The 23147-nt window shown below is 36.1% G+C and overlaps 1 protein-coding gene across 2 annotated transcripts in view; it reads left to right on the top strand.

The window, feature by feature from the left end:
• Positions 1-23147, top strand: part of TBC1D32 (TBC1 domain family member 32) — a 213040-nt gene that overhangs the window by 131157 nt on the left and 58736 nt on the right. For both annotated transcript variants that reach the window (XM_043592221.1, XM_043592222.1), the window contains exons 24-26: positions 5217-5339; positions 6643-6751; positions 7450-7543. In XM_043592221.1, the coding sequence (XP_043448156.1) occupies positions 5217-5339; positions 6643-6751; positions 7450-7543 (326 nt within the window). The remainder of the gene's footprint in view (positions 1-5216; positions 5340-6642; positions 6752-7449; positions 7544-23147) is intronic.

The following is a 23147-nucleotide window of genomic DNA, read 5'->3' as shown; positions in this document are numbered from 1 at the left end:
GAGAAAGCAGGGTCATGTTTCTAGTTAGCTAGGCCTAAGTTTTGGGTGTGTGTGTTTGTCCCTTTTTGTGTTGTCCCCACCCATCTTAACATGCAGGTAGTTAGTTTTGTTATTAATAATTATCACTATAACCAATAATTACATTGATTTGTCTGACTCCTTGTTCTACCTTCCTCCTTCTAAGAAACATAATAGGACCAGGGATACTCCTGCTGCTTGTTGCTGTCTTGTGTATTCCTTTTCCACTGTTGCAAACAGGATAAGGTTTTTCCTCTATGTTATATGCCTCAATTATGAGAAATTTGTTTTTACTCAGGAATTCTTTTGTTTGTGTGTGGGAGGGGGATTACTTTGCGGTGTTTTTCATGTCATGGTCAGCCATGACTTTTTTTTCTCAGTTTCTTTCTCTCCCTTAGCAGTATTTGTTCAGTTTTGGCTGCCCTTGACTGTCCTTCAAATTATTTTGTGGCTAAAATTTTGATGTTCAGTTCTTTTCTTCCCCTCCCTTAATCCTTGAAGTTATTTCTAGGATGAGACAGGGGAAATGCTAATTAACACTATAATCTTCAAGTAGAACTCTGAAAAGGCTTTTGTTTTGGTTTCATTGCATTTTATCAAGCAAAAAAGGTTTTTACTTTTATAAACTAAACATGGACCATTTCTCTAAATGGCATTCAAATGCTTTTCTGTTGTTATTCAAGTCATACAAGTGTATACAATGCTTTGTGCCTCTCCTTTTTCACTTAACATACCTTGGGGACAGTTCTTCCGCTAAACATATATAGCAGCTCTGTTCTAATACCTGCATAGTATATCACCATAAAATCTATTCCAAACATTCAAACTTCATGTTTTTAATGAACACTTAAAATTTTTTATTTGCACTTAGGACCACAACTCTGAAGTAAATGTTCTTAGGAGTATGGTTTTATGCTTATGTTTGAAAATATCTCCAAGATAAATCAAGAAATGTGTAATTAGAAGGTTTCTTCTTGGGTGACCTCAAATGCCACCTTTCAGAGAAATTGTCCCTAACCACTCAATTACCATAGCCACCTGGTATTGCCTTCACATTATCCTTTTTATATACTTTTTTATCATAGAATTTTTAAAACTATAGAAAGCAGAATGAGCAATAGTATAATGAGAGTTCCGTGTACCCATTACTCATCTTTACCAATTATCAGTTATTTTCCAATCTGGTTTTATTTCTCTCCCATTCCCATACATATTTTTTTTCTTCAGTATCGTATTTTTTTTTAATGTCTGTTTATTTTTGAGACAGAACACAAGCATGGGAGGAGCAGAGAGAGAGAGGGAAACACAGAATCCGAAGCAGGCTCCAGGCTTTGAGCTGTCAGCACAGAGCCTGATGTGAGGCTGGAACCCACGAACTGTGAGATCAGACCTGAGCGGAAGTTGGCCGCTTAACTGACTGAGCCAACCAGGCGCCCCTTTCTTCAGTACTTAAAAAATTTTTTTTAATGTGTATATGTTTTTAAGAGACAGAGGGGTGTTGCATCCACACGACTCCTGAAACATAATGCTACGGGCACCAGTGACAGTCGCAACAAAGTTTATTACAATGAGAGGCAAGGCTGACCGATCGGGACCAACACTCTTGATAAGAGTGTGGCCCCGAACAGCCGGGGTACAGAGTTTTTAAAGCCGATCACATCATTTTATCATTACCTGGGAACAGAACAGAGAAACAGTTCCCAGATGAGTTAGAAACAGTTATCAAATGAGGTGATTATTTTAGACTTTCTGCCGCTAAGTTGCAACCAGTGGATCTCCTTGACCTTGTCTCTGATACTCTTTTTTTGAGCTTTTGTTTCCTTCATTGGTAAAGCCTGATTCACAAGAGTATGAACTATGATTTACAAGAGTAAAAGCAAGGCTGTTATCTTTTGACCCTCAGTGTCAGAACAAAGTTGTTATCTTTCAGGCTAACTAAGCGTTAGCCCTACACTACAATTTAACCCTTACAGGGGGACACAGAACAAACGGGAGAGGGGCAGAAAGAGAGGGAGACACAGAATCTGAAGTAGGCTCCAGACTCTGAACTGTCAACACAGAGCTCTGCGCAGGGCTGGAACCCACAAACCATGAGATCATGACCTGAGCCAAAGGCAGATGCTTAACTGACTGGACTGAGCCACCCAGGTGCCCCTTTTCTTGAAGTACTTTAAAGCAAATCCCAGATACGCCATTTTACTTATGAACAATTCATTATGTGTCTCTAACATATAAAGTCTGTTTATATATATAAAAAAAAGCATTACTACTTTGTCACTGTTACATCTAACAAAATCAGCACCATTTCCCTGATCTCATCTAGTACCTAACCCATATTTTCCCATGAGACTACAAATGCACTTTATAGTTTTTGTCTGAATCACAATCAGAACAAAGTCTTCACATTTGCTTGATATTTTGCTTTTAATTTTTAAGTTACCTTATCCCTTTTTTATATCCTTTTTTTCTGAAGAAATAATATATAATAATGTGTGGGATTCTCTAAATTCTGGATTTGGTTGCTGTTTCCTTCTTGTGGTCATCTTTTAACATTTCTCTGATTTTTATATTTCCTGTAAACTGACAGTGTAATAATTGTTGGTTAGTTTCAGGTTCATTCAGTTTTCTCAGCAAGAATATTTCATAGATTGTGCAGTGTATGTCCTCTTGTGTCACAGTAGGAGCCACATGATTTCCACTTTAGCAGTGTTGAGAGACAAGTGGAAATCATTTGTATTTAGAGATAGATCAGTATGATATGGTGTTCTCAGCTTTATCTGAGAATTATAAAATTAGCCATTGACACTTCACCCTAATGAACATTTCCTGGTAGCAAAATGATTATGTCATTCCTTATGTAATTAGTTGCTGAATAAAAAGTGGTGACAATTTGTAGTTTTTATGGATTTACTAATGTTCCCTATCTACTTTTTTATTTTTATTTATTTATTTATTTATTTATTTAAGGTTAGACACATTTTATTTTATTTTATTTTATTTTATTTTTAATTTTTTAAATTTTTTAAATTTTTTTTTAATGAAATTTATTGACAAATTGGTTTCCATACAACACCCAGTGCTCTTCCCAAAAGGTGCCTTCCTCAATACCCATCACCCACCCTCTCCTCCCTCCCACCCCCCATCAACCCTCAGTTTGTTCTCAGTTTTTAACAGTCTCTTATGCTTTGGCTCTCTCCCATTCTAACCTCTTTTTTTTTTTTTTTCCTTCCCCTCCCCCATGGGTTCCTGTTAAGTTTCTCAGGATCCACATAAGAGTGAAACCATATGGTATCTGTCTTTCTCTGTATGGCTTATTTCACTTAGCATCACACTCTCCAGTTCCATCCACGTTGCTACAAAAGGCCATATTTCATTTTTTCTCATTGCCACGTAGAATTCCATTGTGTATATAAACCACAATTTCTTTATCCATTCATCAGTTGATGGACATTTAGGCTCTTTCCATAATTTGGCTATTGTTGAGAGTGCTGCTATGAACATTGGGGTACAAGTGGCCCTATGCATCAGTGCTCCTGTATCCCTTGGATAAATTCCTAGCAGTGCTGTTGCTGGGTCATAGGGTAGGTCTATTTTTAATTTTCTGAGGAACCTCCACACTGCTTTCCAGAGCGGCTGCACCAATTTGCATTCCCACCAACAGTGCAAGAGGGTTCCCGTTTCTCCACATCCTCTCCAGCATCTATAGTCTCCTGATTTGTTCATTTTGGCCACTCTGACTGGCGTGAGGTGATACCTGAGTGTGGTTTTGATTTGTATTTCCCTGATAAGGAGCGACGCTGAACATCTTTTCATGTGCCTGTTGGCCATCCGGATGTCTTCTTTAGAGAAGTGTCTATTCATGTTTTCTGCCCATTTCTTCACTGGGTTATTTGTTTTTCGGGTGTGCAGTTTGGTGAGCTCTTTATAGATTTTGGATACTAACCCTTTGTCCGATATGTCATTTGCAAATATCTTTTCCCATTCCGTTGGTTGCCTTTTAGTTTTGTTGGTTGTTTCCTTTGCTGTGCAGAAGCTTTTTATCTTCATAAGGTCCCAGTAATTCACTTTTGCTTTTAATTCCCTTGCCTTTGGGGATGTGTCGAGTAAGAGATTGCTACGGCTGAGGTCAGAGAGGTCTTTTCCTGCTTTCTCCTCTAAGGTTTTGATGGTTTCCTGTCTCACATTCAGGTCCTTTATCCGTTTTGAGTTTATTTTTGTGAATGGTGTGAGAAAGTGGTCTAGTTTCAACCTTCTGCATGTTGCTGTCCAGTTCTCCCAGCACCATTTGTTAAAGAGGCTGTCTTGGGGCGCCTGGGTGGCGCAGTCGGTTAAGCGTCCGACTTCAGCCAGGTCACGATCTCGCAGTCCGGGAGTTCGAGCCCCGCATCAGGCTCTGGGCTGATGGCTCAGAGCCTGGAGCCTGTTTCCGATTCTGTGTCTCCCTCTCTCTCTTCCCCTCCCCCGTTCATGCTCTGTCTCTCTCTGTCCCAAAAATAAAAAAAAAATAAATAAATAAACGTTGGAAAAAAAAAATTTAAAAAAAAAGAGGCTGTCTTTTTTCCATTGGATGTTCTTTCCTGCTTTGTCAAAGATGAGTTGGCCATACGTTTGTGGGTCTAGTTCTGGGGTTTCTATTCTATTCCACTGGTCTATGTGTCTGTTTTTGTGCCACCCTATCTACTTTTTTAATTAGTAGTTGAAAACTTACTATTCCTAGATTTATTTTTTTTTTTTAACGTTTATTTATTTTTGAGACAGAGAGAGACAGAGCATGAACAGGGGAGGGGCAGAGAGAGAGGGAGACACAGAACCGGAAGCAGGCTCCAGGCTCTGGGCCATCAGCCCAGAGCCGGACGCGGGGCTCCAACTCAGGGACTGTGAGATCGTGACCTGAGCTGAAGTCGGACACTTAACCGACTGAGCCACCCAGGCGCCCCAATTCCTAGATTTAGATAATTTTAAAAAACTAGAATAGAAATTGTCTATGGTCTTTAAATAATATTCCAATGAGAAAAACTTTTGTAGTCGATTACTAATCAAAATGATTACAAATGTTTTTGAAGTAACTATGTGATCTTTCTTATAAAATTTGTATTCCCATGTGTAGATGTTACTTTGAGATACCTACCAAGAAAGTAGTTTCTAAACTTATAAGATCTATTTTATAAAATCTGCTTTTATTGTTCCTTTTTATATAGGTTATTAGGTGTGGTATGTTGTGATCTAGACACTCTTCTCCTATTGGAGGCTCAGTATCAAGTATCTGAAGTGTTACTGAATGCTCAAGAAGAAAATATCTTAGAGAACTCTGAAAGCCACAGGTAAAAATAAACAACACCCCCTGCTCAAGCCCTGTTAAGACATATTAACAATAGTTTTCTTTACAGATGCTCTGTTAAGATGTAATTTTGTGTATATAGTTTAATGTTTTTCCACTGTCTGAATTCAGTAGATTTAAATAAGAGTAAAAAGCAATTAAAACAGAAACATCACCATCAGAAAGATAGTGATAGATGTTCGTGGGGAAGTCTTGAATAGTACTGCTTTCTAAGTTGTTGTTTAGTTTAGGGTTTTTTTTGTTTTTTTTAAGACTAACTTTATTAATGGTTCGGTGAAGTTCTATCACCTTTAAATTCAGTGTGCATGTGTAAGATGACCCAATAAACAAAATGTTTGATTTCATGTCCTTTGTAGAGTTACTCTTTACTCCATTCTCTGAGTTATGTTAGTTCATAGTCATAAATTCTGGTTATTGCAAAATGAGGTTATGGTAATATTTTGATGACCTTTTTCTATTATATTTGTCATTGCCTCAATTTGGCTGACATTTATTGAATACATATTCAATAGCTGGTATTGTTTTCTGTTTGTTTGTTTATTTATTTATTTAAATTTATTTTGAGAGAGAGAGAGTGTGAGAGAGAATGCAGGAGGGATGGAGAGAGAAGGTGAGAGTGGGAATCCCAAGGAGGCTCCGCAATGTCAGAAGTGCCCATTGTGGGGCTCAAACTCACAAACTATGAGATCATGACCTGAACCAAGACCCAGAGACGACCACTTAGCTGACTGAGCCGCCCAGGTGCCCCTCATGTCTGTGATTTAAAAAAAAAAATGTGCTTCCATTCTAGCTGGGTTTTGGGAAATTATAGAAGACCAGGCACATTACTGGATTCTCTAGATTTGGTAGAAAAGGATGATATTAACAGCTGCAGGAAGTGTGCAATCTGCTCAAAAGCAACATTTAGATTTTGAGTTTAAGTCACTGGGTTCTAGTAAGGGAACCCTAATTAAAATGTGATAGAATCATGGAAATAATGTAGACCTTAATTCCATTTCTTTAAATGCAGTAACATTTGACAAGAAAATATTTTATTAATAACATTTATTTCATTGTATCAGTTATATCTCCACCAATTCTTTGCTTTATGACAAAGCTATAAGATAAAGTGAATTTAAGCTCTTTTTAAGCACTAATTGTTAATAATCCATTTTCCAGACTTTTCTATAGAAAATTTTCTTTTTACATTCCACTGATTTGATATTAGAATTAAATCATATTTGATTAAGAAAACGAAATTGGTAGAAAAAAAAACCAGAAAACAAAATTGGTATTTTTTTTTTCAGGGATTTTATAATTGATGGCTTATCTGTAGAGAGAAATCATGTTCTTGTTAGAATAAATTTGATTGGTGGGCCTATGGAACGAATTCTGCCACCAAGGGTACTACAGAAGGTGAGTGGGATAAAGAGGAATTTTGATTACTAGAAAAACTTTAGGATACAAATAAACACTTTGAAATGAAACCAATATTCATGACAAGGGGTGGTGGTTAGAGCTAGTTTGTATTGTTTCATTAAAAGTTGTCATTTTCCTGTGTCTATGACATTATATTCAATGTCTTTTTCATGATACCTAATTTTTATTAGATGAATATGTGTTTGGTACTTAATTAGCAATATTGAGTACCTCTCCGTCCATCAGTATTCATAGACTTTGGCTTTCTCTTGAAGGTTTTGTTTGTTTGTTTAAGTACGTTTTTGTTTTGTCAATCTGGGAAAAAGAGAGAAATGATTGACAACATGATAGAGTTTTGTTTTTTGTGTTTGTTTCCGATTTCAGTATAGGAAATACAGGTTTCTTTTGAAGACTGTAATTTTCCTTTCATGGAAAAAAATACACTAAAGCCATCATTATCGGTCCTGGTTGCTACAACAAGTTACCATATGTTTGTCTTTAGTGCTTGTGTAAATGTCATTTCTACTACATTTAATTTTAGTTAATATCCTTTAGAGAATAGAGTTGTAATTAGCAAACACCTTTTGATTAGTTAGGCTACAACTCTAGTATATGTGAAACAAAAGCCAGTTTCAAAAAGCCTTAAGCTTCAGTATTTAATATTACTTCCTAAAGTTATTTGTCTTCTTGTTTAGGGTGATGATCCGTATCCTTGGCCAATGTTTTCATCATATCCTTTACCAAACTGCTACCTGTCAGAAGTTACAAAAAATGCTGATCTAAAACAAGGTACAATGTTTACAATCTAATATCACATTATTTTAGTGCTTTTGTGGTTATAATTTAAAAAAAGGTAAAGTATTATTATAGGAGATTAATAACTGCTTTTCATTGAGCTTGTATATATGGATCCACTTATGCCTATTTCTTTGTAAATTTCTTACTAAATTATCAGTATGATACTGAATAATTCTTAACAGAATGTTTTTTTATTAAAAAAAGAGAATTATGAAAAAAAAATTAAAAAAAGAGAATTATGGTTTTTGATAAATTCTAGATACATAGAACTTTATTTAGCACAGCAATATTTTTTGGTATCTGTGTGTCATACATAAGTTCTGTGTCGTCAAGACTTGAAATATAAATATAATATAAATTATATAAATTTAATAAAAGTTCAAGTATTTACCTTAGAGGAATTCATGAATTTTTAGAGAATACATTCAAGTAATTAGATAATTGTGTGGTATATAGTGTGATAGGAACTAAATAGACACATGTGTAGCCTACTAGGATAACATAAATGCCAAATACCCTTCCAAAGAAAATTAGTGTTTAAAGCAAGATGTGAAATAGGTGTTTTGGGGGTAAAACAAGAAGTAGTTTAAAGGATGTGTAAGATTTGGCAAGAGAGGCCAGAGGACAACTGGTAAGCCAAATTCAACCATAAGGTCAGTGTAGCTCAAGAGCTTATGGGGAGAGCAATGAAAATTCAGTTTTAAACTAGAGAATTCTAAGATGAGATATGAATATATATGATTAAACAATTAATTTGAGATGTTAAAGTTTATATCCGTGCTATCACCTTTAATACCATTAGAGTTGCATTGGAAAAAAACAGCATTATGTATAAGATTAACATAAGTTAAGATTTTATGGAGTGATTGTTGAAAAAATGTTTCTGTGTGAGACTTCATTTGCCTTTTATTTTTCTCTGCATTTACTTGCTTTAAAACAATTAATAGAAACCATCAATTGATATGCATTGTTATGTTTCTATCCAATGTTTGAGATATACATTATATATCTCACAATTGGGTAGAGACAAAAATTTGTGTGTGTGTGTGTGTGTGTGTGTGTGTGTGTGTGTGTGTGTGTTTTCTATCTACTGGGAAGTTAGGGAAAGAGAACACGAGGGAGCTTTTTAAAGTTTTTAGTATTTGTCTTTATAATGCACTTTCAAAATTCCGCCTTTGTTTTCCTCTTTTTTGTGCTACATCATCTACTGCTTTCAGAGATGTGTGAGTGATATAAGTTATTTTTCAAGAAGAAACTCTTGAGAGAGTACCTTTTTTGAACACTTTTCCCACTTTTTGAGTCCCATCTTTCAGTGAACCCAAACCTTTCTCAGTCTGTTACTCTCATGCTTTCCTATTGTACTTTCAGTCTTTTCCATCACTTATTTGCCCCCTCATTTCTGTAATCTACATGATCCATTCTTGGTGCCTCAACCCTTTTCCTGATTTTTTTCCTTGTTATGATAAAGCATTGTTATCTTTGCTAAGTTTCGCTTAGAAACAAATATTAATTTTTGGAGCAACAAATTCAGTCATTATCAGTTTATTATGTGACTGTCATGTTTGATAATTTGGTTCTTCAAAATAGTTTGATTTAAAAAATGTGCCTTATGGGGCACCTAGGTGGCTCAGTTGGTTGAGCATCCAACTCTTGGTTTCAGCTCAGGTCATGATCTCATGGTTCGTGGGTTCGAGCCTGGTGTTAGGCTCTGGGCTGACAGCACAGAGCTGCTTGGTATTCTGTCCCTCTCTCTCTCCTGCATGTGCGTGCTCTCCATCTCTCTCAAAATAAGTAAACTTAAAAAAAAATAAAACCTAAATAAAATGTGCCTTATGTTTTTAAACAGAATGAGGCAGACAGAAATTAAAAAAAAAAAAAAAAGATTAAATGGACACTTCCCTGAAAAGATATATCATCAATTCCTAGGAATTGGTGCTCAGAGGAATAAAATTTTACTCCCTGCTCTTCTTTTGTGAGTGATTTAGAAAAGGGAGTCATGACAGAATCTGTGTCTAGCCCAGAAGATAACTGCAGATGGTTATTAACCTTAAGTGGGCCCATCATACTTCCAGGCAGTCATACATTGTGTCCCCAGGTCTATACTCTCCTGGATGACCATTTTAAAATCTCTCTCATCAAACCTTCCTCACCTCATCCTCATCCATCCTGTCAGATGATAATTTTGTTTTTAAGGTTACTGAGGAAATAGAAATAGAAAAAAGCTTCCATGTGCTCCTGATATACACCAACTCACTTAGCTGCATCTATATCAGTTTAGGTTTTCCATTACTATGAATAAACTGCCAGTTTGCTTATTACAAAGTACGTCTTCCCCATGTCTTGCACTACATTCCATCCTCTTCTCAAAGATACTGTTTCTAACAGGTCTCCCTTTTCCTTTATTGCTGTTGTTTTGGGTGTTGGGATGGCTCTCCAATGTAGATTTTTCATGAGCCAACAAGCATGCTGTTAATTCTGCCATATTTAAAATATCTTTTTTTGAATGCACTTTTCCATTTCTTTTTACTGCAGATTTCTTTGAAGGAGTTGTCTAATCTTGTTACTCCATTAACTCTTTTCATTCTCTCTTGAACCCACTTGAACTCACAAAGCTAACCAGGCTTTAACCCCTACCATTCCACCATGATTAAATCTACTGCGTAGATCAGTCTGCATCCTACTAGACCTAGCATTATTACTCAACATATTCGCTCCCTCCCTTTCTTTTGAAACTCTTTCTTTACTTGGCTTCTAGAAAATACCTGATTGGATTTTCCTCCCATGTTTCTGGCAAATTCTTTTGTCTCTCTCTCTCTCTCTCTCTCTCTTTTTTTTTTTTTTTTTTCATCTTTCACTTCTCTCTAACCTCTAAATTTAGGAGTGCCCCAGGGCTCAGTTCTTACTTGCCTATTTTTCTAGCTATACCTACTCTTGGTAAGATCTCAACTTATGAATAAAATACTGTCCAGTATGCTGATGGCTATCAGATTTATATCTTTAACCCCTATCTCTGCCCTGTGAACTCTGCATTCATATGTAACTGCCTACTAGACACCTCTGCTGGGAAGGTTAATAATCACATCAAACCTAACAAGTCTGAGATAAACTTCTGATACTCCCTCAAAGTCTGTTCCTTTGGTTTTCTTACTCATTTCAGAAATGGCAACTTTGTGCTTCTAATTCTGTAGGCAGTAAACCTGAAGGCATTCTTTGACTTCTTTTTGTCTTCATACCCACATCTAATCTGTCAGCAAATGGTCTTGACTCTGGGTATCTGAAATCACTTTCACTCATGCACTACAACCCTCATTTCTCACCTGTCTTATTGCGGTAACCTGCTAAGTATTCAATGTGTTCTCAATACAGTGGCCAGAATACTGCTATTGAAATGTGGATTGCATTACATTACTCCTCTAACTGAAACCCTGTCAGTGCTCTGTTTTAGTGTTGTACCATTTTAAATCTCTTTACTTAATTCTGTATTTCCCTACCATAATGGATGACAGCTTCTATGGTCTTTCTGTTTATCCCTAAGACACAAGGTTTGGCTAAGACATTATTCATTATTAATGGCAGTAACTAATACCTCCTCCTAGTAATAGTGATCCTGGTTTTTGTTAAGCAGGAACAAATGATGTAGGCACCAGTGGATAGCCTAGGATATACATCACAGGGATATCTCTGTGAACTCAATGAGAAAAATGGAGCCAAGTGCATTTCTGACAGGTATAAAGCTAAATTGAAAGTAATGTTTCTGGTCAAAAACAGTTCAATAGATTAAACATTGTACAATTTTAAATATGTTTAAGCTTATAACACTTCAAGACAGCTATTTTGCAGGCAAGAGTTCTTACACTTCCCATTTTGCTTTTTTGATTTGAAAGTAATGATTTATTTATTCTGATAGGTGTTGTTTTAGTTGTCATTAACACTGCAAAATCTTGGGATAGCATTTCATTGTTGTGGGGGAAAAAATCACTTCGGTTGTGTGCACATGGTGACATCCTCTCATTTGTCTCCCAGCTTCTAGATTTATCCTCCTTGCTACAGTTAGCATCTCCTCATCTGTTAAATTGCTTCTTGTTAGCTCATTGGCATTAGTGTTAGCTCTTAGATAATTTATCTTCATCTGTAAATAAGAATCTTTAGACATCATATGGTTCGGTTATTTTTCATCGTGCATGTTTTTAGGGTCATAATACTAAAATGTAAAAGACCTTTAAAAGCTAGGGATTAATATTATCTATGTGTATATATATATATATATATATATGTACAGTACATATACATAAGCATGCACATGATATATGTACACATATGTGCATGTGTGTGTATACCACATATATGTAAACATATACAAATAATCTTACACAAAAGAATTCTCTTCCATGTAGTAGAAATAACTTGGAATATCATCACTCTGTCACCTGAGAGTTTAGACAAATAGGAAGAAGTTTGTTAGTGTAGTTACTTACTATTACCTGTGCAGAAGAAAAAAAAAGGAGAGGGTTGGAGTTAAGATGGCTGAGAAGTAGGGGGACTCTGGGCTTTCCTCATCCCTCTGCGGAGGACTGACCAGTGGGAAAGAGCAGCCAAAACACAACAGCAGAGTGTACACAGCATACACCAAAAATACTTCCTGAAGTGCCAGGCCCTGGGCAGTGCATGACCCCTTTTTAATATAGCAGCACTCTCGGGTACAGGAAACACACCAAGCTTTTAAAACATACAAACAACAGAAACTTAGCCAAAATGATAAGATAGAGGAACTCTCCCCAAAAGAAGGTTTAAGAAGGAATCAAAGCTAGGGACTTGGCTCAAAACAGATATAAGCAATATATCTGAACAAGAATTTAGGACAACATTCATAACAGTAATAGCTGGGCTTAAAAAAAAACATAGAAGACACGAGAGAAACCCTTGCTGCAGAGATCAAAGACCTAAAAACTAGTCAGGCTGAAATAAACAGTGCTATAACTGAGATGCAGTACTGACTGGATACAGTGACAATAAGGATTTAAAAAGCAGAGGAGAGAATAGGTGATGTAGAAGATAAAATTATGGAAAATAATGAAGCTGAAAAAAAAGGGAGATATAATTATTAGATCAGGGGAAACTTGGAGAACTTAGTGATTCCATAAAATAAAATAATATTCATATCATAGGAGCCCCATAAGAAGAAGAGTGGGGAAAAAGGGGCAGAAGGTTTATTTGAACAATTTATAGCTGAGAACTTCCCTAATCTGGGGAAGGAAACAAGCATTCAAGTCCAAGAGACACAGAGAACGCTCCTCAAACAACAAAAACAGCTCAGCACCATGACATAGCAGAGTGAAACTTACAAAATACAAAGATAAAGAGAGAATCCTGAAAGAAGCTAAAGACAAAAGGTCCTTAACCTAAGGATAGATACATAATGTTAGCAGAAGACTAGTCCACTGAAATTTGGCAGGCCAGAAGGGAGCGGCAGGAAACATTTAATATGTTGAATGGGAAAAATGTGTAGCCAAGAATTCTTTATCCAGCAAAGCTCTCATTCAGAATAGGAGAGAGAAAGAGTTTCCCAGACAAACAAAAACTAAAGGAATTTGTGACCACTAAACTGGCCCTTACAAGAAATTTTAAGGGGGACACTCTGAGTGCAGGAAAAAAAAAAGAACAAAGCAACTAAGACTACAAAGGAACAGAGAACACCACCAGAGACAGCAGCTCTACAGGTAACACAATGGCACTAAATCCATATCTCAATAATCACTCTGAATATAAATGGACTAACTGCTCTAATCAAAAGACATAGGATATCAGAATAGATAAAACGAGATCCATCTATATGCTATGCACAAAAGACTCATTTAGACCCAAAGACACCTGCATTGAAAGTGAGGGGATGGAGAACCATCAGTCATGCTAAAGGATGTCAAAAGATAACTGGAGTAGCCATACTTATATCACTAATTAGATTTTAAAATAAAGACTGTAACAAGAGATGAATGAAGAAGAGCATTATATAATAATTAAGGGGTCCATCCATCAAGATTTAACAATTGTATATATTTGTGCCCCCAACTTGATGGGATCCAAATATATAAATCAATTAGTCACAAACATAAAGAAACTCATATAATAGTAGGCTGCTTCAGCACCCCACTTACAGCAATGGACAGATCATCTAAGCAGAAAATCAACAAGGAAACAATAGGTTTGAATGACACACTGGATTGGTCAGACTTAACATATATTTAGAACATTTCATCCTGAAGTAGCAGAATACACTTTCTTGAGTGTACATAGAACATCCTCCAGAATATATCATATACTGAGTCACAAATCAGCCCTCAACAGGTACAAGAAAATGGAGATCATACCTTTCATATTTTCAGATCATAACAGTATGAAACTTGAAATCAACCACATGAAAAAATTTGCAAAGTCCTCAAATACATGGAGATTAAAGAACATACTACTAAAGAATGAACAGGTCAACCAGGAAATTAAAGAAGAAGTTTAAAAAAATGGAAGCAAATGAAAACATGACAGTCCAAACCCTTTGGGATATAGCAAAGGCAGTCATAAGTGGAAAGTACATTGCAATTCAGGCCTATCTCAAGAAGGAAGAAAGGTCCCAAATACACAGACTAACCTTACATCTAAAGGAGCTAGAAAAAGAGAAGCAAATGAAGCCCAAAGTCAGCAGAAGAAGGGAAATTCTAAAGATTAGAGCAGAAATAAACAATATACAAACAAAAAACAGAACATATCAATGAAGCTAAAAGCTGTTTTTTTGAAGGAATAAACAAAATTGGTAAACCCCTAGCCAGACTTATCAAAAAGAAAAGAGAGATGACCTAAATATATAAAATCATGAATGAAAGAGATTACAACCAATACCACAGAAATACAATTATTAGAGAATACTATGAAAAATTATATGCCAATAAAATGGACAAGTTCCTAGACACTAACACTGTCAAAACTCAAACAGTAAGAAATACAAAATTTGAACAGGCCCATAACTAGCAAAGGAATTGATTTAGTTATTAAAAATCTCCTAACACAGAAGAGTCCTGGACCAGATGGCTCTCCAGGGGAAATCTACCAGATATTTAATAGAAGATATATAATACCTATTCTTCTCAAGCTGTTCCAAAAAATAGAAATGGAAGGAAAGCTTCCAGGCTCATTCTGTGAAGCCAGCATTACCTTGATACCAAAGCCAGAGAAAAACCCCACCAGAAAGGAGAATTTATAGTCCAATATCCCTGATGAACTTGGATGAAAAAATTCTCAACAAGATACTAACAAATCAAATCCAACAGTACATTAGAACAATTATTCACCATGATCAAGTGGGATTTACTCCTGGCTGCAGGGCTGGTTCAATATTTGGAAATCAATCAACGTGATACACAACATTAATAAAAAAGGATAAAAGAACCATATGACCCTCTTAATAGATGCAGAAAAAGCATTTGACAAAATACAGCATCATTTCTTGATAAAAACCTTCATGAAGGAAGGGAGAGAAGGAACATACCTCAACATCATAAAGGCCATATACAAGAGACCCACAGCTGATATCCTCCTCAATGGGAGCTTTCCCCTAAGGTCAGGAACGCGACAGAGATGTCCACTCTCACTCTGTTGTTTAATATAGTACTGGAAGTCCTAGTCAATTGGTCAGAAAGAAGACTTTCAGTCTTTCCAATTGACAGGATACTCTGCATGGAAAACCCAAAAGACTCTACCAAAAAACTGCTAGAACTGATACATGAATTGGCAAAGTTGCAGGATATAAAATCAACGTACAGAAATCAGTTGCATTTCTGTACACCAAAGATGAAGCAGCAGAAAGTGAAATCAAGGAATTGATTCCATTTATAATTGTACCCCAAACCCTAAGATACCTAGGAATAAACCTAATCAAAGAGGTAAAAGATTTGTATAGGAAACTATAGAAAGCATATGAAAAAACTGAAGAAAATATAAAGAAATGGAGAAACAGCCCATGCTCACGGATTGGAAGAACAAATATTGTTAAAATATCTATATATCCAAAGCAGTCTATACATTCAGTGCAATTCCTATCAAAATAACACCAGAATTCTTCCCAGAGCTAAGACAAACAATTCTAAAATTTGTGTGGAACTACAAAAGACCCCAAATAGCCAAAGTAATGTTGAAAACCAAAGTTGGAGGCATTACAATTCTTAACTGGAAGCTGTATTACAAAGCTGCAATCATTAAGAAAAAAAAAAAACCAAAAACAAAGCTGCAATCAAGACAGTGCACAGAAACAGACATGTAAGTCAATGGAACAGAAGAGCAGTCAGAAATGGACCCACAGAATGCAAATTGGTGCAGCCGCTCTGGAAAGCAGTGTGGAGGTTCCTCCGAAAATTAAAAATAGACCTACCCTATGACCCAGCAATAGCACTGCTAGGAATTTATCCAAGGGATACAGGAGTACTGATGCATAGGGCCACTTGTACCCCAATGTTCATAGCAGCACTCTCAACAATAGCCAAATTATGGAAAGAGCCTAAATGTCCATCAACTGATGAATGGATAAATTGTGGTTTATATACACAATGGAATATTACGTGGCAATGAGAAAAAATGAAATATGGCCTTTTGTAGCAACGTGGATGGAACTGGAGAGTGTGATGCTAAGTGAAATAAGCCATACAGAGAAAGACAGATACCATATGGTTTCACTCTTATGTGGATCCTGAGAAACTTAACAGGAACCCATGGGGGAGGGGAAGGAAAAAAAAAAAAAGAGGTTAGAATGGGAGAGAGCCAAAGCATAAGAGACTGTTAAAAACTGAGAACAAACTGAGGGTTGATGGGGGGTGGGAGGGAGGGGAGGGTGGGTGATGGGTATTGAGGAGGGCACCTTTTGGGATGAGCACTGGGTGTTGTATGGAAACCAATTTGTCAATAAATTTCATAAAAAAAAAAAAAGAAATGGACCCACAAATGTATGGCCAACTAATCTTTGACAAAGTAGGAAAGAGTATCCAATGGAAAAAAGACAGTCTCTTCAGCAAATGGTGCTGGGAAAACTGGACAGCGACATAGAGAAGAATGAAACAGGACCACTTTCTTATACCATACACAAAAATAAATTCAAAGTGGATGAAAGACCTAAATTGAGTCAGGAAACTACCAGAATCCTACAGAAGAATACAGGCAGCAACCTCTTTGACCTAGGTTGCAGCAACTTCTTACTAGACATGTCTCTGGAGGCAAGGGAAACAAAAGCAAAACGAACTATTGGGACCTCATCAAGATAAAAAGCTTCTGCACAACAGAGGAAACAACAAAACTAAAAGGCAATCCATGGAATGGGAAAAGATAAAATGATATATCGGATAAAGGATTAGTAATTCAAAACCTATAAAGACCTTCTCAAACTCAACACCTGAAAAACAAATAATCCAATGAAGAAATTGGCAGAAGACATGTTTGCTAAGAAAACATCCAGATGGCTAACAGACACATGAAAAGATGCTCAACATCACTTATCATCAGAGAAATACACATCAGAAACACAATTAGATACCACCTCACACCTCTCCAAATAAAATGAACAACCCAGGAAACAATAGATGTTATCAAGGATGTGAAGAAAGGGGAATACTTTAGCACTATTGGTGGGAATGCAAACTGGTGCAACCATTCTGGAGAACAGTGTGGAGGTTCCTCAAAAAAATTAATACTAGAACTATCCTATCACCTAACAATTGTAGGTTTTTAGCGAAAGGATACAAAAATGTGATTCAAAAGGGCACATGCATCCCAATGTTTATCATAACACTATCAACAATAGCTGAAATATGGAAAGAACCCAAATGTCCATCGACTGATGAATGGATAAAGATGTGGTGTATATATGTGTGTGTGTGTGTGTGTGTACACAATGGAATATTACTTGGTTATCAAGAAGAATGAAATCTTGCCATTTCAACAACATGGATATATGTATATATATGTGTGTATATATATATATGTATGTATATATATATATATATATGTATATGTATATACACACACACACAATGGAATATTACTTGGTGATCAAGAAGAATGAAATCTTGCCATTCACAACAATGTGGATGGAACTAGAGTGTATTATGCTAAGCAAAATAAGTCAGAGAAAGACAAACATGATTTCATTCATATGTGAAATTTGGGAAACAACAGATGAACATAGGGAAAGGGAAGGAAAAATAAGAAAACAGAGAGGGAGGCAAACCTTAAGAGACTCTTAAATACAGAGAAAAAATACTGAGTGTTTCTGGAGGGGAGGTAGGTGGGGATGGGCTAAATGTGTGATGGGTGTTAAGGAGAACACTTGTTGTGGTGAGTACTGGGTGTTAAGTAAGTGATGAATCACTGGGTTCTACTCCTGAAACCGGTACTACACTCTATGTTAACTAACTTGAATTCAAATTAAAAAATAATAAATGAAAAAAAAAAGTGGGGGGAGTGGGAGAAAGGAGAGTTGTATTATGGATAAAAGCCAGTACTGGTTAGTGTATCAAGAGACTGGAGATTGACTCATAATGTCCTTTCCATGTGGAACAGATCATAAGATAAAACAGATTGTTTTTTAAGCTAAACTTAGACCTCCTACAAGTTATTGTTATACCCCTAGGTGGCTAGTCTTCTCTACTACATTCCATTTTGGTGTGTTCAGGATGGGACTTCTTTCTCTAAAGAGAAGTGAAATTCAGTACGTTCATACTGAGAAATAGAAATGGCTTGAGGGATTGGATAAAATACTCTCGTTATCGGAAGCATTAGACATCTGAATGTGAGGACTTTGCTGTTCTTCCCTTTCTAGCATCCTATATTCATTTTTAAATTACTTTTATAATGTTTATTCAGGCTGAATTGTAAAATAATCAGCAATCTGGGTTCTATCTGTATTCTGTATGCCTACTGTGGAATGCCTGTCTTTATCAGGAAACCATTTGTATATATATTCACTCAGCTGGGGTTGGTGTCTTCAAAGTAGAGAGTAAGTTTTTTGTGTGTGTCATTGCTTATATGTTTCTAGTACTCCTGACAGGGCCAACACAGTGGTAGAAGCCAGCACTAATTTACAGGGCCACTGACATCAGGGCCATGTGGCATTGATTGCTTCTCTTTGACCTTAGAAATTTGGTTGGCTACTCATTGAAAGCCTCAAATATTAGTAACTCCTAATTTAAGTGAACTTCTGAGTGGTCCTAGGAAGTCCTCCGTAGTCATTCTTACCCATATAATCCCTCCAGAGGCCCTTCCTTAAAACAAAACAACCCTTCGGGCTCTGGGCTGATGGCTCAGAGCCTGGAGACTGTTTCCAATTCTGTGTCTCCCTCTCTCTCTGCCCCTCCCCTGTTCATGCTCTGTCTCTCTCTGTCCCAAAATAAATAAACATTGAAAAAAAAATTTAAAAAAAAAAAGGGGCGCCTGGGTGGCGCAGTCGGTTAAGCGACCGACTTCAGCCAGGTCACGATCTCGTGGTCTGTGAGTTCGAGCCCCGCGTCGGGCTCTGGGCTGATGGCTCAGAGCCTGGAGACTGTTTCCAATTCTGTGTCTCCCTCTCTCTCTGCCCCTCCCCCGTTCATGCTCTGTCTCTCTCTGTCCCAAAATAAATAAACATTGAAAAAAAAAATTAAAAAAAAAAAAAAAAACAACCCAAAATACGAAGTTGACTTCCTTTGAGCTTTCTAAGTACACAGAGTATCAACTAATGTGAGCCAGCTCTATAAACAAATGTGTCACTTTCCCATTGTTTTCCTTTCCCTTGCTCTTTCAGTCATCTCATGGCCTTTATCTCTATAGTAATTATCCTACATACTCTACATAAGCATGCGGGTCTTGTTTTGTTTTGTTAAAAACAGCTTTCAGAATGTAATTAACATGCTATACAATTCATCCACTGAAAGTGTATAGTTCAGTAGTTTTTAGTATATTAGTAGATATGTACAACCATCACCACAAACAACTTTAGAACATTTTTGCCACCTGAAGAAGAAACCCAGTACCCGTCTTCCCCCACTTCCCTCTCTCAGCCCTAAGCAACCACTAATGTCCTTTATGTCTCTAGAGATTTCTTAATTTGTGCTTTTCATATGAATAGAATAGTGTGGTATGCAGTATTCTGTGACTGACTTCTTTCCTTAGCATAATGTCTCCAAGGTTCATCTGGAAGGTTCTTTCATGTTGTAGTATGGATAAGTACTCTGTTCCTTTTTATGATTAATACTCCATTATGTGGATATACCACAATTTGTTTATATATTTATCTGGTGATAGACACTTGGATTGTTTCTACCTTTTAAAAATTTGTTTAAATTTTTTTAATTTTTACCTTTTTTTAGAGAGCATGTACAAGCAGTGGGGAGGGGCAAGAGGGGGAGAGAGAGAGAGAGAGAGAGAGAGAGAGAGAGAGAGGGAGAGAGGGAATGAATCCCAAGCAGGCTCCCCACTCAGCATGGAGTCCAACTCGGGGCTCAATTCCATGACCCTGGGTTCATAACCTGAACTGAAATCAAGTGATGCTCAACCTACTGAACCACCCAGGCTTCCTGTTCCCACCTTTTGGCTATTATAAATAAATAATGCTGCTGTAAACATTCACGTACAAGTTTCTGCATGAACATACATATTTTTTCTCTAGAATATATACCTAGAAATTGAATTGCTGAGTTTTATGGTAATTCTGTGTTTAATAGTTTGAGGAACCTTCACTGTTTTCTAAAGCAGCTTTGCCATTTTACCTTTTCATCAACAGTGTTATGAGAGTTCTCATTTCTCCACATCATCATCATCATATGTTGTGATCTGGCCATCCAGTAGGATGTGAAGTGCTATTTCATTGTGGTTTTGATTTGCATTCCCCTGAAGACTGATATTCCTGGGAGAAATGACTATTCACATCCTTTGCCTATTTTTTAATTATTTATCTTTTTATTACTGAGTTGTAAAGGTTCTTTATGTATTCTAGATATAAATTCCTTATCAGATAAGTGGTTTGGGAACTTCTTTCACATCTTAGATTACGTCAAGTTTATGCCTCTAGCCTTTGCTGTTGATGTTCCCTTTTCCTGGAGTACTGACTCCTCCTCTCACACAGTTCCGTCTAAACTTTTTATGCTTAGTCTGGATGTTACTTCTTCAGAGAAGTTATCTCCACCTTATCTAAAATATACTTCCTCCCTTACATCTCTCTGCCTCCCAGTGGATTTCTCTTACCACACTATACCTTACTTTGAGCTATGTATTTTGTTCACTGCTCCCTACAGTGTAATTTCTATAAGACAAAAATGCTGTCTGCCTTAGGTGGTAGACAATAATAAACGTATATTTAATGAATGGATGAATTAACATTGGATTTTTTCTCCTTTTATTTTTTCCATCATCAGACCCTATCTTCCAAATCTTTGTCAGTGGACATTGGGAATTCCTTTCAGGCTAATCTGAAGTAAATTTAGAAATTTTTCTCATACCTAGAATAATCTCTGATGGGACTCATTTTTTAGAGCATCAACAGCTTTGCAGTTAGAAAGTACTTTGAGCTAGACTTCTGTATATATCATTCATGAGGTAGACACCTTTATTATAGTTGTTTTATCATTTACAAAGTGGTAGTTTATGGTTTTATAGCACATAAAAGCTATATATATTGTTGGCATTCATTTCATTTTTTCCAAAATTGAAAAAAATAACCAAAAAAAATACACAGCCTTTATTCTGTGATTACTTCAAATTTAATCTCTTTGTAGCTTCAATAGCTTAACTTTACTGCTTCCTCTGCTGCATTTTTACTTATCTGATAGGAAATTGATTTTCTGCCTGGCACAACATTCTCTTTCAGATACTATATAAAAGAGTAAGTTCCATGGTGATAATCATTCCCTTTAATGGAATACATCACATAATGTTAAAATCTTTATGGTCTGATTGTTCAGATATTTTTAGATGGCATTATTCATATATGAGAAAACCGATCATTTTAAATAATATGTGAGATATAATCTCTTTCTAATATCTTCCCCCACCCCAACATGAAGTAGTTTTTCCTTCTTCAATTAATGAGGAAAGGAGGGAGGATATCATACAAAATTGAAGTGAATTCCAGTTAGAACTTGCTTTTCAGTTTGTAAATTTTCAGCTCTGAATGAATTCAGTATAAAATATATGTTGATCATTAGGTTCTATGTATTCATCAAATGTCTGTGAGGACTATATTCTGTACTTAAGTGAGAAACATGAATCTAAGCCACTGTATTAAATGTATATTATTTGCATAGGTTTGGTACTTTATAAAAGCATAAATGAAAATGCAAACCATTGGCAGTGTATTACTAATATGTTGGGGAATTGAAAGGCTTTTTGATGGGTATTATATATAAATTTATCTTGAACATTTTGTAATTGCAGACTACTGTTTATAAAATAATTATTGTAGTGTATTTTCTTCAATATAAAGAAACAAATGTTAATAAAGCTTCTGAATTAGAGGTGTTAACTGAAGAACAAGGGTACCATATTCTCTGTCTCTGGAGCTAGACATTGTGCAGTAAATGAATAATAAAGTTCGTGGGTTTTGTAGTTTCATTCTTATGATGCCAGCATATTTTATCCTAGCTCTCAAGACATGCTTGTATTTTAGATCATTCACATTAAAAGACATTGAAATTTATAAATTTACAAATACTGTAATTTGGTCGTTGGAACAGTGTTCTTATTTCAACAAGATGGTTCTCATTAATCTTTATTGATTTTGTTTAATAAATTTTCATGTCCTTATTGAGTTTAATTCTTTATCCACTGATGCTTCTTTTTGCTGACACTTTGATTATTTCTGTCTTTTCAGACATTAAGTCCATGCCTGTGTCCCTGATTAATTATTTTCATGTCTTTTTAAATTTACAAATGGGATAACAATCCATTATACAATCCTAATAGTATAGATCAAAACTGGAATACTACCTACATCGTATGTAGAAAAACACTTTTTTTATGCAGTTTTTTTGCATGTTTATTTTTGGGAGAGAGGGAGAGACAGAGAGTGAGTGGAGTAGGAGTGGAGAGAAGGGGAGACACGGAATCTGAGGCAGCTCCAGGGTCTGAGCTGTCAGCACAGAGCCTGACTGCAAGGCTTGAAATCATGAACCACAAGATCATGGCCTGAACTGAGGTTGGACGCTCAACTGACTGAGCCACCCAGGCACCCCAGAAATAAGCTTTTTAAGAGAAAAAAAAAAGAAGAATGAGATGAAATATAATGGCAACTATATTTTAATAAAAGAATGAAAATTACCTAATTAACAAGTTGAGTAGACCAGATTGCCTTCATTGCTAGTCTGATAAATTCAGTAAGATTTAGGATTACCATTCCTCCTCCAGTCAACTAAAAACATAACCCCATAGGAAAAACTGTGACAGTACTTTGAAAATATTATGATGCTACATGAAATATAATGCAGCATAATGATGGATATTGTTATGATATTAAATGCTTTTTGTATTATGTCTTGCACATACAGTCTATATTTTTTGTGATGAATTATCAACTACTAATTTAGGCCTATGTCAG

Source organism: Prionailurus bengalensis, chromosome B2 (genome assembly GCF_016509475.1).
Source record: "Prionailurus bengalensis isolate Pbe53 chromosome B2, Fcat_Pben_1.1_paternal_pri, whole genome shotgun sequence".
In the NCBI taxonomy this organism is placed as follows: domain Eukaryota; kingdom Metazoa; phylum Chordata; class Mammalia; order Carnivora; family Felidae; genus Prionailurus; species Prionailurus bengalensis.
This window is presented reverse-complemented; position numbering and strand designations above follow the sequence as displayed.